We start from the raw sequence: 19,300 nt of genomic DNA, 5'->3' as shown, positions 1-19,300 counted from the left end.
CCTGACAAACATCTGAGCTCAACACTTGACTCTAAATTTTTTTTCCTTGGCTTCAGAACACTGATGTCATGGCTCATTGATTTCTGGCTGTTTCCGGAACAATTTTCTCAGGGAAGAATTTTCAATCGTTAAAGCTGGGCATATTTTTTTTTAAAACATAATTTGTGTCTTTGATTCTCTTGTGATGCTGTAACTGTGGCTCTTGTCAACCATCAGCCCGGGGATCGAATGAAGAAGTTGATTACAGGAAAACTGAAAGATTTTGATTATTGCCAAAATAAATGTTGAAAATCAATTTTAGCGCTCTCTTTTTCCTTTTCCTTTGTTCCACTTTCTTTCTCTTTGTTCCACTTTCTTTCTCTTTGTTCCACTTTCTTTCTCTTTGTTCCACTTTCTTTCTCTTTGGTCCATTTTCTTTCTCTTTGGTCCATTTTCTTTCTCTTTGGTCCATTTTCTTTCTCTTTGGTCCACTTTCTTTCTCTTTGGTCCATTTTCTTTCTCTTTGGTCCATTTTCTTTCTCTTTGTTCCACTTTCTTTCTCTTTGGTCCACTTTCTTTCTCTTTGGTCCATTTTCTTTCTCTTTGGTCCACTTTCTTTCTCTTTGTTCCACTTTCTTTCTCTTTGTTCCACTTTCTTTCTCTTTGTTCCACTTTCTTTCTCTTTGGTCCATTTTCTTTCTCTTTGGTCCATTTTCTTTCTCTTTGGTCCACTTTCTTTCTCTTTGGTCCATTTTCTTTCTCTTTGGTCCATTTTCTTTCTCTTTGGTCCATTTTCTTTCTCTTTGGTCCACTTTCTTTCTCTTACTTCTTTCTTTGTGTTGTACAATTTCTATTATTGTTATATCCGTTTCTGTTTTCGTCTTCATCAACCTATCGGACCACTAACTCTTTTCTCTTTTTCTCTTTTGCATTTCTATTTCTCTTTTTCTCGTTTTCTCTTTTCTTTTTTTTATTTCTCTTTTCTCTTTTTCTCTTTTGCATTTCTATTTCTGTTTTTCTCGTTTTCTCTTTTCTTTTTTTATTTCTCTTTTCTCTTTTTCTCTTTTTCTCTTTTGCATTTCTATTTCTCTTTTTCTCGTTTTCTCTTTTCTTTTTCTATTTCTCTTTTTCTTGTATTCTGTTTTTCTCTTTTCTAGTTCTCTTTTTCTCGTATTCTCTTTTTCTCTTTTCTCCCTTATTTGTGAGCATATGAGTACCAATATGTGAACTAGTGCACTTAAAATTTAATAATAATAATAAGGCTTGTCTTTCGAGTCCGAAGATAATTGAGGAATGCAGTATTTCCCGTGGCTACGCAGCCCCAGCTACATATAATGCCACATCCAGCGCAGGCATAAACATTGTCCGCCGTGGTCGATTTAGATTTTCTTTTCGCTGTCTACGTCTGTCCTCGGCAGTGGATTTTCGTATGGTCTCAAAATGTGTGTCCCGCGGCCTTTGAAGTAACCTCCCGCCGTCTCGTTCTCCAATGTATTGACAGGATGTCCATACATATCTAATAAGACTTGTGAAGACCAATGAGGAGTATGTCATTTCATGTGGCTACGCTTAGTTGAAGACAACTACCAGTACACCCAGACTCACCCACAGACGAAACAGAAAACAAAGATAAAAAGGCGAGTACTTAGAACTTCCAGGGAAAGATAAGTCTCGAGGACGAAGTGAGGGTTTATCTCTAGTATCTCATCAAGTGAACTCTAGCACTATTAGAACAGTTCTTTCACTTGTTTACAAGTTATGTCCTTTAGTCCGCTTGTTCATTTTCAACGTTTACTTCACACTTTCCTATCATTGACCAGTTCCTAGGTTGTCGACATATGTCTCGTGGCGCGTGAGTTATGTTGTGGGTTTATTTTTTTTTTTAATTCTGGGTTAAATTTAAAGAACGTTGTCTAGCGGTGGTGGGGTTGGGTTTACTTGAACAGTCAGAAGTATGGCATTGAAACAAACAAATACAAAACAGTGTTTAGGTTTGAACAAAACCAAGACATATTGGGAAACAAACTACAGAGAGCATAAAACCTCGCAAACCTTGTAAACCTGTCTCGCAATAAAACCTTGTAAACCTGTCTCGCAATAAAACCTTGTAAACCTGTCTCGCAATAAAACCATGTAAACCTGTCTCGCAATAAAACCTTGTAAACCTGTCTCGCAATAAAACCTTGTAAACCTGTCTCGCAATAAAACCTTGTAAACCTGTCTCGCAATAAAACCTTGTAAACCTGTGTCGCAATAAAACCTTGTAAACCTGTCTCGCGATAAACCCTGTAAACCTGTCTCGCGATAAACCCTGCAAACCTGTCTCGCAATAAAACCATGTAAACCTGTCTCGCAATAAAACCTTGTAAACCTGTCTCGCAATAAAACCTTGTAAACCTGTCTCGCAATAAAACCTTGTAAACCTGTGTCGCAATAAAACCTTGTAAACCTGTCTCGCGATAAACCCTGTAAACCTGTCTCGCGATAAAACCTTGTAAACCTGTCTCGCGATAAACCCTGCAAACCTGTCTCGCAATAAAACCCTGTAAACCTGTCTCGCAATAAAACCCTGTAAACCTGTCTCGCAATAAAACCTTGTAAACCTGTGTCGCTGTAAAACCTTGTAAACCTGTCTCGCAATAAAACCTTGTAAACCTGTGTCGCTGTAAAACCTTGTAAACCTGTGTCGCTGTAAAACCCTGCAAACCTGTCTCGCAATAAAACCCTGTAAACCTGTCTCGCAATAAAACCCTGTAAACCTGTCTCGCAATAAAACCTTGTAAACCTGTGTCGCTGTAAAACCTTGTAAACCTGTCTCGCAATAAAACCTTGTAAACCTGTGTCGCTGTAAAACCTTGTAAACCTGTGTCGCTGTAAAACCCTGCAAACCTGTCTCGCAATAAAACCCTGTAAACCTGTCTCGCAATAAAACCCTGTAAACCTGTCTCGCAATAAAACCTTGTAAACCTGTGTCGCTGTAAAACCCTGCAAACCTGTCTCGCAATAAAACCCTGTAAACCTGTCTCGCAATAAAACCCTGTAAACCTGTCTCGCAATAAAACCTTGTAAACCTGTGTCGCTGTAAAACCTTGTAAACCTGTGTCGCTGTAAAAAGTTGAACATTCGCTGCACGTCATTTCTACAAGTTTTCATGTCTTCCCATTAAAGGCTTATTGTGGTGTTGTAAACGGGGGGCCGGGGGATGGGTCCGTTGTCCGACAACCTGAACTCCCCTCGATGGCCAATCCTTCAATGGTTCAGTGTCACTTAAGTTGTCCCCTGGAACAGTTCTTGTTGTTTATAAGAATTCCCTTGGACACGTAATGGCTAAACAAGAGGAGAGCACTCATTAAATTGAAATCAGAGTGGAGACATCTTGACCCAGTGTGTTCCCATCGACACCCCCCCCCCACCACCCCCCACTACATACCAGAGGAAATAGGCGTAACACACTTCTAACCGTGAGTCAGATACATTAGAGATAACAACTGAGAGCCATGAAATGAGAAACTTTGGTCAATATACAAGTACATACACGTGAACGATCCATGCCTGTGTGTGTATTGGTTTAAAAAGCAGTTGGAAAGAACACTTTAATAAAGGCATACATTGAACTAAATAGTATACTACTTGGTACTGACACGCATAGAACACTGTGTTGGTGATACGAAGGCTCTGTTAGTTTCATTGTGTTTACGTGAATACATCAACGGCTCTATTTGTAGAATAATATGCTAAGCGAATTATATGAGGCAAGAGAGTGAATAGGGCAGCAGAGGTAGGGCTGTGTACCAGAGTGACAAGACAAACGAAAAACACGAGAGAGAGGGAGAGAGAGAATTAAATAAAGAAAGAAAGAAAGATAGAGAGAAATAGAAATGCGAGGGGAAGTATTTCACTCGGGATGATTTACAAATCGGCAAATCATAAGAAGCAAATATAAAGTGTATCAAATCATAATCAAATGTGTATGTATATCTTGAACATGTCCATACTGCCATCAACTTGCTCACTTCCGTGTGAGTCTCATCGCACTAAGGCACCGTGTTGAGAAATCTATTCTCTGATAACACGGACAAGGTATGCGGCAGTTCGTTGCAGTTTCCCTGTCTCCGTACAGGGCCAACTCGCCATGCGTTCCAGCTTCGTTTTCACTCAAATGGCCATTTTTGGGGTGTAGTGCTGCGCACTCGTAAAGGATGTGGTTAACCGTTTCGACGTCGTCCTGGCAGTGTCTGCAGCGTGAATCGAAGTTTGGTTTAAATTTAGCAAAACAGGCACCAATTGGACAATGTCCCGTTCTGTACCTAGCGATTTTCACATGCTCTTCTCTGTTCAACTGCCACCATTCGTCCGATTTAGTGGGCCCTTTTAAGTTTTGTCAGACCTCCCTGTCCGTGTTACCGTTTTCCCAATATTTACGCCACTTTTCTCTCGTCCATTCGTCCACAATTGCCCGAGCCTGCTCAAAGGTCTGTGGCTCGTCCACAGGGTCCAGTTTTGTGCCGAGCTTGGCTAGTAAGTCAGCCTTCGTATTGCCTTCCACGCCTACATGTCCCGGTATGTACTGCAGTGTCGTCCAAATTTTTTGTTTTTCTTGAAGGCGTCCCGCGCACGCAGTATTTTTGCCAGTGGTTCCGGGAGTGTGTCGGCTGAGCTTTCAATGGCCTGTAGGCACGACAAAGTGTCTGCGAATAGCACAATAGGACTGGGTTGTGATGTTTTCTCGTTAAGTCGTTCTTCAATGTACTCTACTGCATTTTGAATTGCAAGCATTTCATTAATTGCTCATGCCAGAACACGGACCCAGAATTTTGTCGTTTTTGGTTGAGCCAGGGAATCGAACCACCACACCAAACCCAGAAGTTTTCTGTCCTAGGTTCTCTCTCGTAAAACTGTCTGTGAACACTTTGACGGTACGATACATTTTGAGCACCATCCAATACACACCAGTCTACACTAGATACATCGGCAGATCATCTAAACACAGCTCCAGACAACACCACACAATAGCACATCATTTAAACACAACACTCCAACTATCACCACATATCGGCACATCTTTTTAACACAACGCTCTAACACCACATATTGAAACACCAACTAACATCTCACATCAGCTCATCATTTAAACACTAACATCTCTGAAACTTTATTTAAAACAGCGTGGAAAAAAAAACACATCTTAATACAACTTTGGATCAGTCAATTGAACACCTTACATTACCACGACTGAACAACCCATTACTTTATCCAGCCACAACGGCACCTAACAACCCTCCAGAAACGTTGACAACCCCCAGCCCGTTGAAATCTATTCGCAGCCGCACATCTCGGCAAACAAATTTGAGTTTCCAAGAGAAACCCAATCAATCCTTTTTCGGTGTAACAGATTCATCTGTGGAGTGAGTTTCTGAAGAAAGGCTGAAAATGAGATACAATTTATTTCTATCCCGCCTAAAAATAACGTGAAACGGTCTTTTCCCGCCTTTTTTTTCTCTGTGGTTTAGTTAAATTGTATTCATTTGTGTTGGGCCTCACCTCATTTGGCTCGTTATCAAAGGGAAAAAAGAAATCTGGCCACTTCTGCTCGATATGTGTATTTGAGAACGCTGGAGATTTGTTCAATATAGCAGGATCGTATCTTCTGGAGGAAGTCCAGTGTCTTTTGGACCCGACAATTAATGAAAATAGCCAATGTTTACATGCCTATGAAGACCCAGATGTGACCTACATGTCTAGCACATCAATTGTAGACGAATCCGTTGTTTTCGCGCTAAATGACAATGTATTTGTAATTTTATATTTTCCATGCTCTGGGAGTTAAACCTTCGACGTCGAGGACTACAACAATGTTTCCAGCCAACTCTTCAGTTCTCTATTTGGTCTCACTAGTGTAAGTTAAATACATTACAATAGGATTCTCAAACCTAATATCTAGTCTCTATTTGTGTTCACGAATACAATGGTGTATTGTCTTCAGTATTTCTTAATGACCAAATTTCAAGAATCGATCATTGGACTAAAATACTTCATTAAAAAAATAAATTAGCAAGGATTATGTGCGGTTCTAAAATTATAGAGTCTTAGGGTACCTTTTTTTAAATATCTAAAAACATGAACCTAGTTCGAAATAGAAATGTACTGAATCTAGGAGAGAAATGTTTGGATGTTTCTAGAAGAAACCTAAAAAGACCCTTTTGTACTTAAAGCATAGGTTTCCAAAAGCTCATACATAGTTCAAGTGTCTTCGAACAAAAAAAAACACACGCGAGTGTTTGGATAAAGCTGACAGATTTGAACCCTGGATTTGTGGAGATTATCGATAACTAGTCAATCTAAATGCGTGTCGTGGTGACTTGCGCCTGTTTCATTCAGGCCTCCCTGCCCAATCTGTCACTATCGACTCTGATCTCGGTTAAAGGTCACAGCGACAGACCAGTGATCTGGCCTCGTTCTGACTCGACGTGCTGCAAGTCTAATAATAAGTGGATTAGCATCGATTTAGATAACATGATTATTGTGTGTGTATCTGTTGGAATGTGTGAGTGTGTGTCGTAATGAGATAGAGAGAGAGAGACAGACAGACAGACAGATTGAAAGCATCCAGTGATAGGTGTAGACAAATGACATAGAATACAAAATACAGACAAAGAAGGTCAACGAGTGCAAACTGAATGTGTTCTTACAAATCCAGAGCTATAAACGTTTTTGCAATAACGTTTGAAAGAAGATTTCACATTTAAATATTTTTTGGCTGGTGATTTTGAGACAAAAATGTAAAAAATCTGTAAAAAAAAACAACGTAATAATTAATAATAATTATATGTGTCACTGGCGTCCTCATTGATCAATGTTGGTTTCCGAGTGGCTTCTGCGTGTGGAGGAATTTAAATCTCATACAAGATTTTAGAGATTCATCGGACGTCCCTGGCGTTGGCTATTTTTTTCTCTTAAAACGGCTAGTCGTCGTGCTCGCCACGTGATCCCTCGTTCACCTTTGGTCATAGAAACAAATAGGGTTTACATCCTCTGCCCCTTGGATCGTTAGATCTTTTGTAGTAACTTTACTTTTTTTTTTTTTTTACATGAGAGTCAAAACAATTACTAGGTTTTAAATTAGAAAAAAATACATTGTAGTACAATTTGGATTTCTGTTCAAGAAATAAAACAAGTATAGTTCATAAGCCTAATAAGATTTTTACATTTATATTACAAGTTTATGTTGTGACAATTATTACGTATGCCTAGATCCATCATTCAGTCAGTCAATAGTAACTATAACATTACTGAATTTTGTAGCAAATACTTTTAGCTTGTTCTATGTATAGACCTATATACCTACATAAAAAAGTTCTTATCTAAGGCTTCATAAATTTTGACGATCTATACTGTATGACTTTGTCGGTCGATTGGCGGAGTGGGTTTGAAGTAGCGAATACTGGGTTCAATACAGTGTGTCCTAGTACAGGATTATATAGTCATGGTCTTAGCCATACGCCCTACACTGACAGATAAGTAAGACCGTGCTTTTGTTTTAAGGAGACGAGGCTGTAATCTGAGCTACTGGGGTCTCGATCAGGTTGTAAACTGCCCATATTTATGGATGTTGAACAATTTGGTTGTAAGTAAACTGACATTTTGAGAGGTCGATAGGCAAGAGCTCAAGTACTGTGACGATATATGTTTGAGTGCTAGATGTCTTGATGTTACGATAAGATTGTGTTGATCACACAATGCGTTTATTTGATGTTTTAATTTTGTGCAGTTCTCTCTATTTAAACAAGTACTGAGCACCTAGACAATAGCGTGATGCCGGTGATACTAATTTAAACTATAAATTTAAAACTGAGATTCCTTAGTGTTATTACATTATTTTAGAATAAGAAAGAATAAGCTATCATCATTGTTTCTGTGAAATAATTACATGTGTCTCCATTTGTTATCGGTTGAACATTTTGCACCATATACAAATATAAGCCACATAAATAGCTAAAGGTTAATAACCCTATTAAGCAGATTGTGAATTTGTGTGACTTTGTGTCCCAATACGTTGTTCGCCTGTTACTCTACATTCAAATTCTGTAGACAACAAAAATGTATAAAATCATACTATTCCACATTCTTAAAATAAGTCCATCTTTTTTTTTTTCAGTCCTAAAAAATGTAACTGATTTTTATTTGCATAGCGCATCTTTTCCACTTGAGCATGTTAGAATGCGGTGGCCCAAACATTCCACTGCTTATGTAAATCCCTACATAACACAACATAACATCATATCATCTTCAGGTGATCACCACATAACACACCATAACATCATATCATCTTCAGGTGCTCTGCAAACAAAACTTACCTTCGTCTGGGTTTCGAGCTCATGTCCCCTTGATAATTGCCAAGCGGCTTCTGCCACTCAACCAGTAAGCGCTGCAGCCAAGTTTGACACCATTTCTTTAATAACACTCTGAACAGTTATGGACGGTTTGAATCAGTTGTTCTCAGTTTAGGCGTAAGCCGCCCTCATAACAGAATTATAGAAAGCTTTGTGGTCTTTTTCTTTCGTTTAGGTTCATTGAACTGATTTTTAATTTGGTCCAAGTAAAATTCAGATATCTGTCTTGAACATTTTTGTTATTGTAAAAACTCTCCAGATTTGTTTTGAGGTATCGCGCTTCAGTCTGTAGTTACAGTGGTACCGAGGTCGAACCTTCACCCTGACATCACATCTAGTCATGACAATCGGTTAGGTTAAGATGTCAATTTCATTTTTACAGGGTTTTTAAAATATATGAAAAAAAATCTCATTTCTTTTTAATTGTTCAAAAGTGTGGTTGTGTGTTTTTTTTTTTAATTTTACGCAAATTATGTTCGAATTGATTTTTTTAAAATAGAAAATATGCACATTTGAATGGGCAAATAAAAAACATTTCGACACTTAGAGTATGTCTTTTAGTCATCCTTTAGTCAAATGTACACAGTACTTAGGAGATGTCAACTGACTTAATATAGACATTGTAGAAGAAATGTAATTGAAACGCCCACCGACATTGACCTTGGAGATGGAAGTGACATTGACCTTCTAGATGGAAGTGACATTGACCTTGGAGATGGAAGTGACCTTGACCTTGTAGATGGAAGTGTTACAAGGATGGGCACGATGTGGATCTCTGTGTGTCTCCTTCTGTGGTCAGTGCTGAGTGTCCATGTCGTGGGCAATTCGCTGACCGGTGAGCTTCCGCTGTGTGATGACACGGTGAACAGTCGTCACCGGGCGAATAAAATCCGTATCGGAGTTATCCTGCCTTTCAACGTCTCCGTGATGTGGCGGCTGCAGGTGACACGCCCAGCCTTGGAGCGCGCAAGGGACTACATTCAGCTGGAGACCAACCTGCTGAAAAACTTCAGCATTGAGTTTGACTACCGCGACTCAAACTGCTCGGAGATCAACGGCCCTCTGGAAGGCATCGACATGTACACAAAAGGTTCCGTCGACGTCTTCCTCGGGCCCGGCTGCGACTATTCCATCGCGCCCTTGGCCAGGTTCACCGGAGCATGGGGCATTCCCATCATGAGCGCAGGAGCTTTGGTGTGGGATTTTCGAGACAAGTCCCTCTACCAACTTCTCACGCGTGTTCAGGGATCCTACGAGAAAGCGAGCGAATTTTTTACAGTCCTGGCCAAACATTTTAACTACACGAACTTTGGGATAGTTAGTGAAGAGGAAGATGATCTCAAGAACGGAAAGACCACCTACTGGTTCGTCTCTGAGGCCATGTTCTTTCTATTGAAGGAGAGAGTAAACCCTAACATCTCCATTGCCCAAAATGTTCATTTCATACGAGGCACCCCCAAAGACGTGGATACGTTTTTAGTAAAATTATCAAAGTCCTGCCGAGGTGAGCATCGCTTTTTTTTTATTTCATCTTTCTTCAACTCACTCTTCGACTCATTGTGTCAGATATCACGACTCACTCACGACTCACTCACGACTGAGTTCTAGATAACATCTCCCAGGGGCGAATCTTCCTAATTAATACCTGAAACGAGAAGCCAGAAAGGTCCACAAGGCCGGGGGGCACTGGAATCAATACTTCTATTATATTTGCTTTTATTTCTTAAGAATTGTTAAAGTCGAATATCGTAGGCCTACATACGAAAGTAGCAAATCTAATGTATTCTATCAGATTGTTAACATTTCAGTTTGTTTTTCTTTGCGTTTAGAGATTGTTATAAATAGACATTAATAATAACTTAATTAGACTATTAGGCTGAAAATAGTTTTAAAAAAAACAACTGCGTACCCTGAAATTTTATTAGAACACGATCTTGAGATCACTTGGTATGAAAGCTAAGAGTTCTCTCACCCGTCCAACAATTTCTCCACAAAACACACAATATATAAACTGTCAGCTTTAGCCTTTCAATATTATATATCAAAGCGAGCCTAAACTTGAAAACGAGGGGTCCTTAGCATATTTGGCACTGGAGGCACCTTTATTATTTTAGGATCCCACTCTTAAAGATAGTGTGTACTACAGGCCTTATGCCGTTTTATCGTCCTCTAGTCTCTGGTGGTAGTATGTTATTCATCATTAAGTCCTGGCCTGATCAAAGACAATGTGTCCTGGCTAGGATCTTTTGTGTTGTGTAAATCCATAAATACTTCACTTAACTAGTCTAAACTAGCCAAGGCACATTAGAATTAACAATGATATATGTAATCAAGACTTCTGAAGACTTCAACTGATGTATTTAATTACACATGAAATGCTTATCTTTTCCTTACCCGTGCCTAGCACTATTCAACCTTCTCTAAGCACTAGCCATCTTGTTGTCTCTGTACGCCTAGTCTGTTACGTCATTTGTGTGTCTGACTACGTCACTATTTTTTTTTACCGTCGCTCAAAAACAAGACACAATATATTTATTTTAAAACAAAACTAACATAATCTCTAAACTAAACTATGCTACTACACATGAGTTAAAATATAATTTACTTATCAGCTGAACCATTGTCTTCGATGAGACACACCAACCATAGACATTCTCTCGTGCTGTGAAATTTTTTTCGCAATCTCCTGTCACACCATATGTTTTTTTCCCCCCTTTCGAATGTTTCTATAATTTGACGTGGGGAAATGGGTGTGTGATTTATCAGGGGTGTCATCATTCTTTACATTTAAGAGGGAAAGTAGTCGAAGCTACTGCAAACTCATCTGAAATCCGATTTCATTTTGTGCTGCAGTACAAACGATATCTATAAAGCCACATTATAATCAATCGTAACGGCGAAGAATAAGCAATATATAAGACTCGAAGTGGTGAAATGTTTGTCAAGTGTTTGACATGCTTCGAATGTTCCTTGAGAGTGGAAGATAATCTACTTCCTAGTCCAAGCCTACCACAGGACGACGGTGGAAAGCAGCGAGAAGGGTATGAATCCAGGACCATCGAGAGGTCCAAACGACCGTCCAGCGCGCATACCGCATGACCAGGCGACCATCCATATAAATAATATCCATGTCCATATAAGCCAGGGGTGGGATATATGGGTGGGCCGGCGAATCTGCCGAATGGACCATTTTAAATATCAGTGAACCTACTCGTGTGAATCTAAAACGAGACCCTGAACTTAGGGAAGTATTTCTTGATGTTATGGAGTAGTGTTATGTAGTTATGTTTCCAGCAGTCTGTAGATTCACTCTTACCTTAATTTACTCGTCCTCTCTGTTGTGCGTTATATAATTGTTATATAATTATTATTTAAACAGTTAAACATGTAACTAAATATAAATCGAAAGGGAGAAAAAAAAAGAGTGATGAAGACATTAAGAATATAAGGACGATGTCTATTGTGGAGATGGTTTTATGGAGATGAAAGTATAGAGTGATGTCTTGTAATAACTGTCCGAACGGGTATTCATGAGCTGAGGGTACAATTTAATAAGGGGAAGGTATTTTGAAATCATCAGCTAGGTTTTTGAGTTAGTTCTTATGACTTTGTTGGAAGCATAAAATGAAAACAACCTATTTGTAATAGCGACGCTTTGGGCTCAGTTGAAATGTAACTGTACCAGACCGGAAAGCAATTTTGAAAAAATCCATTAAAACAGTTTTATTATTTACTTGTCAAAAATGTAAACATTGTTTTCTAGATAGTTGGGTTCTTTGGTAGATTCATTCATAATGTAGGAGATTATTTATTGCTTACCCTGTTGTAAGAACCATGTATTGTTTGCTACGCTACTATAAAGAAGAAAGGGACTGAGAGTGTTGATAATCTCCCGAAGTCTCGGTCGTGTGTGAACTCAAAAAGATGAAATGATCCAGTCTTGTTTAGCATCGTCCATCTTTGGAATCACGTGATGCCACGGAGATGGAGGACATGAAAGTCAGTAGACTTGCTTCTGGTTTCCTCACTGGACAGACACAACCACAGACCGGAAGTAATCTAACTCTAATTTGATAATAAGAAGGACACTAATTTCATCGCTGGCATAAGTCTTAGCCTTGATCGCTTTTTTGGCAGACGATAGTGCCGAGCGTCTGATTGCCAGACGATAGTGTTGAGCGTCTGAATGGCAGGCGATAGTACTGAGTGTCTGAATGGCAGGCGATAGTACTGAGTGTCTGAATGGCAGGCGATAGTACTGAGTGTCTCATTCACTTTGTACTTCTTATCCCCTACACTAACAATAAATACTGACTTATGACTTAATGATTGGAGATGATCAGACTTGTGATTAGTGTTAGCTTGGAAAAGTCTCTGACTGTAACCATCATTGTGAACGATAACAGACATTGTACTAAGTGCATTGAAATAAAAGACATACACATATAGCCAGACAAATCTATACACCTTCAACTCATATACCTAAACACTTTTCTACATCAATTGTATGATCTTATAAATCACGAATTCATTTCTACCAAAACCTTTTTTGTTTCTATTAGAAACTATTACATTAAGATTGTCACATATGTATATAAGTATACATAGGCTATATTACAATTTAAGATCTCATCAGCTCTTCTTAACATAGTTACTTATTTGCACGTAGGTTTCGCTGATTTGTTGATAAATTAAAAAAAAAATGCTTTAATCGTCGTTTCGTACATCTATACTAAAACGGTCAAGTTTATTATTTCTCTCTGCAAGTTTCTTTCTGATCAATGTATATGCTCATGCGTTTTAATATTAATATTTCCCTCCAGAGGGTTATCTCTCGAAAGGAAGTAATTCTAGCCTCAGTGTACTCTGTGATGTTTTTTAAATGTGTATTAGACTGAGTGACTTTGATTGGGCTTGGAGCACTTCGAGTGAATATGACATAGCCACAGGTTCACGATGCGAAGTAGCTCTGGCTTAGTCCTGCAATGCTGCTTCATTGTCTTAGATCTGGTACCCATAGCTCAGGGCTGGACGTCGCCGTCCCTGGCTCTGAACGGATCAGGTCGTTGCGAGTCGGCGTTGGTGAGGCGACACAGGAACAGAGAGCTAATTATTGGAGTCATACTACCCTACGGGGAGAAATATCTGTTTAATATGCAAAGGGTGCATCCCGCCCTAGACGTCGCTGTGGATTATATCGTCAGAAAGTCTCAACTGTTGAAGGGATACAAGATCACTTTGGACGTACGAGATTCAAACTGTTCGGACGTGAAAGGACCTCTTCACGCCGTCGACATGTATAACCGCAAGTCGGCCGACATTTTCCTCGGTCCGGGGTGCAATTTCGCTTTGTCCACCGTGGCCCACTTCACTGGCACCTGGGGCATTCCGATTACCACCGCCACCGCCATGGAATCGGCCTTCATAAACAAGGATGAGTACAAGCTGCTGACCCGAATGCTAGGGAGCTACACCAAGGCCTCGGCGTTCGTTCGTACTCTTTTGGAGCATTTTCAGTACAAGAACATAGGACTTTTGATGCTCAGCCCAATGCAATGTAAAACGGACCCGGCAAAGACAGAATGCGAGTTTATGATGGAGAACTTTTTTCATTACATCCAGGAGAATTACATCCCTTCCATAGAGTTGTCCCACTCGTTTAACTTCTGTGATTCGGAGGCAAGCTATGAAGAAGGACTTAATTATTTGTCTAAACTTACTCGAGGTGAGAATTCTTTTTTATATATATTTAGTAGTCTGCTGCAACTACTTCCGGTCCTACTTTTAGACCCCCCCCCAAAAAAAAAACAACAACAACATCTAAGTGGACGTTTGTATCACAATATCTCTATTCAACTCATACCTTCGGGAACCTAAAACCTTTTGGGTGGGCAAAACCCGTACAAGGATCTCGAAAACGGTTCTAACGATTTTGCTATGATCCTTCCCTTTAGAAAAGCTTTATATTGTTTTAAATAGTCACTATGTTTTGTTTGTATATATTTAAATGACATGTTTTGGGTATAAGAAATACATCCTAGTTTTCAAAGTGAAAAAAATATATATCTCGTTATAATTAGCATTCTCCCGCCCCCCCCCCCCCACGCACACACACAACACAAACACACTAGGAGAAGCAAAACACACTTAAAGCGTTGTAGACATTTTATTTTAATAGAAAGAAACTCTTTACAACTTTTGCCAAAACCTCATCGGCTCGCGGGGAGTCCAGCAGATAGGGGCTGCCTCTTAATCTTCTGACTTCGTCGTAGACTGAGACAAAGTGTGACTTTTGTAGTCTGCGACTTTATGGACCAGGTGTAATCAATCCTGCCAGGTCCTTCTTCAAACCGTCCTTATTCCTTCCCCGCCCCCCTCCTGCAATCAAAAAAAGTTATCCGGTAGACGGGAAACCCACTAGAGTAACGAGCCAATTAAACACTTCAGCTTGTCAAACTTTCCAACTAAACAAACCAAACAAACTCTTTCTTTGCCTTGATCTTCTGTCAACGAACATGGTTTCCAATAGATACCAGAGTGTCTGTAAACTTACCCCCCCCTTTCACCCCACCCACACGCTCTCTCTCTCTCTCTCTCTCTCTTTACACTATCTTTCTCTCTTTCCCCTCTCTCTTTCTCTCTCTCTCTCTCTTTAATCACCCTCTTTTTCTCTCTCGCTCTTGTCTATTTCTCTCTCTTATTCTCTTTCTCTCCCTCTCTCCAGTTAGTACTATTGAGCTTCTCGCAAATAAGTTTATTCTGATAAAGCATCAAGTCTGCACCCCTTGAAACGCTTTTGACTCTCCCCAGAAAGCACATGAAAGGTTTGAAAGGTTTCCAGATGCTCGAAAGTACTCCTGAATCAGCCTCGACGGGCAGAAATCCATAAATATACATCACAAAATAATCAAAGAAATAATATTATATTGTTTTGTATTTGTTTGTATTTGAAGATTGCTTTATTTTGAAGATACATCATGCCCTACATAGTTAGTCTCCTAGATAAGCCACTGCCTGGTGTGAGACAGTTTAAGTTCTCTTTTTTTTATTTCTGCTGGTTCTTTTGGTGGTAGATTTTCTATTGTTCTCAAATCTTTGCAAGACTTTTTCTTTCAAAACTCTACTGATGCCAGATGTTGTCATGTATGCCAGATAGTTTCATCTAAAGTGGTATCTTAATAGATATTTCTCTTAAAAGGATAAAAGTGAAACCAAGAATCTTTGAACTCCTCGAACTGGGACAGAAATGATAGAAGCCTGTTGGCCTACATTTTCTTGTCGCATTGAGAGATGTGCCTGATAATTACAAATATTCGTACTTCATTAAATTAACAGAAGAAATGTAAATATAGCTGGATGTATTTTTTTAGTATATATATATCTATATATATATATATATATATATATATATATATATATATATATATATATATATATATATATATATATGGCTTTGTCCTGTCTCGGAAGACAAGGGATGCGAACAAATGAGTCACTGGTTTTAGTTCCTTCTTGAGACAGGTCAAAATCTGATGTGGATAATCAAGCCAATTCATGGGCGGCAAATTTTGCCACAGTTCGTGCATGTGTATGCATCTGTTTTAGGGCTAGCTGATAGGGCAGCTTTTTTTTCTTCTTCCTCTTGACTAAGGCAGCTTCGTTTCTTTAGCTCTCAGCGAGGATCTTAAGACCCTACGATCATTGCTGAGATTTACTGGTCATTTAGAAAACGTACTTATATGTTTTTAATAATTTGAATAAATTGTGTTTTTTTTTTTTCAAAGCACAAAAGCGGAAATGATCTTACGTCACGTGCTACGTGTATCTGGTTCTATTCCTAGCGCATGCTTTTGTTACACTCCATTACCTCCACCCAAAAGATTTCCAACATAAATGTCTGTTCTATCAACTGAGTATCCGACACTTGAAGGCCATCCCCCCCCCTCCCAATGCTTGACAGCGCAACGTAGGACCCCCCCCCCCGCCCGGCCCCCTTTTCCAGGCAACTTAAGAAAACCATATTGTGACGTGTACCCTGGGAAGGGTGAAAGGGGGTCGAGGAGTGTTAGAATAGGAGATTGTTAATGAGGTTATGTTTCACTTTCTCCTCTTACAAACAAAAAAATTTTTATTGCAGGCGTTACACGATAAAGAGAAGGTAAAGATACCCTTATAGCGAATATCGATCGCCAACCGTTCGATTGGATTGTCCTTCGTTGAAGATCTAATCAGAATGCTCTTGACGATACAGTGTTGAAAGATTGTGAGATATTTTGAATTAGTATCAATATCGGCAACTACATGTCCAGTCGTTTCATAACTGTTAACCAGCAGATTAAAATTTGAACTTAATTCGAAATTACACTTTTTTTACCACCGGTTACGACAGGTATTTCGATAAGTATATCACTAAAAAAAAGCAAATTCCATCACACATACACTCTAACACACAGTACAAAAATCAGTTTATTTAAGTACCATCATAAAAATACATAGTTGACCAATCGATTGATTTTCAAGACACTTGACTTCTCTGGATACAGTGTAGTTCAACAAAACTCTTTGGTATTTGTCTGCTTTTTACACACTAGTTTTTCGGCAGTCCACATATAAGACTAAGTATGCCAAATATATATATCACGGCAATAAAACTGTAAATACGCGATTTATGGCTGCTCTAAAACAATAAATATTTCTCGAAATCAAAAACATTTGCAGACTTGTTGACTGTCTAAGAGATGATCGATCTCTGTTACTGGGGAACAGACAACAAAAAGCCAATAGCAACTTATACATGGCACAATGATTTTAATAAGGTCTCTAATATGCCTCTCAATATAAAGTTTGTCAGTTACCTATCCAATAGGCATAATACATCTTTCATGACCTGTGTAGTTTAGACAACTTTAAATTGCAAAAATATTATTAAATGTATTTATAGCATTATGGGGAGGCGCGGTGACTGAGAAGTAAAGCGCTTGGCTTCCGAACTGGGGTCCCGGGTTCGAATCCTGGTGAAGACTGGGATTTTTACTTTCGGGATCCTAGGGTGCCTCTGAGACCACACAGCTCTAATAGTTACCTGACATTAGATGGGGAAAGTAAAGGCGGTTTGTTACTGGTCATATGAAACCCTGTTTCGCTGTGGACTTGCTGTATTGCCCTTTGTTAAGTAGCGGTGTTTTTTTTTTTTTTTTTTTTAGGAATTCGATTGTGTATTCCAGGTCAAAAAGAAATTAAGTATAGTCTTCTAAACAGTACCTAATGTTGATTTTTCTTAAATGATGACTTTATCCATTGCCCCGAATTACAAGACAATTATAATTTCACCAATTATTTTTTAAGAACATACATTAGACGTCAATCCTATTTTCCAATAGCCATTGAGCAGTTACCTGACGTAAGAGTGTGACTTCAGAGATGTTTCATGAAAACAAAATTACTCAAAAATAAATTTTTATCAAGAAGAACACAGATAAAAACATACACCATTACTCACCCAAGATTAAAGCCAACAAGACGTTAGACGTAGATTAACGTTTAGAGCAGAAGATAAAGGAAGTGCGTGTGAGTTTGGAGATGGGCGTGGCTAGTGTGCTGAAATCGAATTATACAATATTCTCCTTAGTATTCAATATTATTTTTTTTGGTGGGGGGGGGACGAAATTCAATTTTCATGTTCTCCTAAGTTTTGTAAAACTTTATTCCCCCCCCCCCCCCAAAATAAAAATGTCTTTATTGTTTAATAAAAAGAATTTATTTTTTTTTTGGGGGGGGGAGGAGTATTTCATTTGGGGAGGGGTAATACAATGAATGCTGTGATTATTTCAAGGTATAAATTTGATTTCCAACGAAGATTTGTAAGGAGCCAGTGTATGGACCAGGTGTAGAAGGCTGGAGTCATAATACAATCACTTCATGCGTCTGCTGGTTAAAGGAACCGGAATAATCCAGTGTATACGTTATCTGCAATAATTGTAGAGAGTTTTATAAACATCACCATGCTTGGTGTATGTGGTGGTACGAAATTTATTGGTTTGAGGGATAAATACAAACCCAGAGTGTGAAACCTTTTTTAGATATAGGCCTATTTGGTAGAAGCAACGACTCTTTGAAGTCATTAGGATTTATATTATTAATTAGTATAGAGATGCCTAGCATGACGTGGCTGTGTTTGTTAGATGTATATCCAATTTATCCACTTTAATTCTTGTTCATTGTGAAACCAAAAATTCCTATATTAAAAGATTTTTTTCACTACTATTATCTCCCCTTGTGAAAATAAATTCTCGGTGCGCTTTCTTTTTTGTTTTTTTTAAACTTACAATTTTGAAGCCATAGAAGCTGCCAATTATATGGGAGTACTTATCCTTGGTTCTATATCTACTTATCCTTGGCTCTATATCTACTTATCCTTAGTTCTATATCTACTTATCTTTGATTCTATATCTACTTATCCTTCGTTCTATATCTAACAAAATACAAATTATTACATTCTCTTTTCACAATCATTCTACATACTGCACATAAATGTGTTGCGGGCCTGAAGAAGCGTGCATCTCAAATCTACAAAACTCTATCAAAGAGGAGGAAAAAAAAGACCACATCGGGCTGCAATCGATGGGCAGCTACTAATGAAATGTTTGACCACGGCCAGAGAACACAAGGGAAATGACCAAATAACTGGTCATCAGTGGTCAGCGGGAGCGAGAATAAAAGTCAGCCTTGATTACACAGGGAGGATTGTTTCCCTGAACTAAACGCACGCAGAGAAGAAAACACGTGCAGACATTAAACACACACACACACACACGTGCAGACATTAAACACACACACACACAAGTGCAGACATTAAACACACACACATGCAGACATTAAACACACACACATGCAGACATTAAACACACACACACACACAAGTGCAGACATTA

General features: G+C 38.9%; 1 protein-coding gene across 12 annotated transcripts in view; it reads left to right on the top strand.

The window, feature by feature from the left end:
• The window catches only part of LOC106071376 (atrial natriuretic peptide receptor 1-like), a 595,276-nt gene that overhangs the window by 436,655 nt on the left and 139,321 nt on the right, over positions 1–19,300 (top strand). Inside the window, exon 2 of one of the 12 annotated variants that reach the window (XM_056027438.1) lies at positions 13,193–14,094. The exons of 10 other annotated variants lie outside the window; for them this stretch is intronic. In XM_056027438.1, coding sequence (XP_055883413.1) covers positions 13,326–14,094 — 769 coding nt within the window. In that variant the 5' untranslated portion in view covers positions 13,193–13,325. Of the gene's footprint in view, positions 1–8,868; positions 9,874–13,192; positions 14,095–19,300 lie in introns of all 12 variants that reach the window. One more of the 12 variants, XM_056027443.1, reaches the window with a different exon arrangement.

This window comes from Biomphalaria glabrata, chromosome 4, assembly GCF_947242115.1.
Source record: "Biomphalaria glabrata chromosome 4, xgBioGlab47.1, whole genome shotgun sequence".
In the NCBI taxonomy this organism is placed as follows: Eukaryota; Metazoa; Mollusca; class Gastropoda; family Planorbidae; genus Biomphalaria; species Biomphalaria glabrata.
The sequence above is the reverse complement of the archived record's forward strand: the minus strand, read 5'-3'. Positions and strand labels throughout refer to the sequence as shown.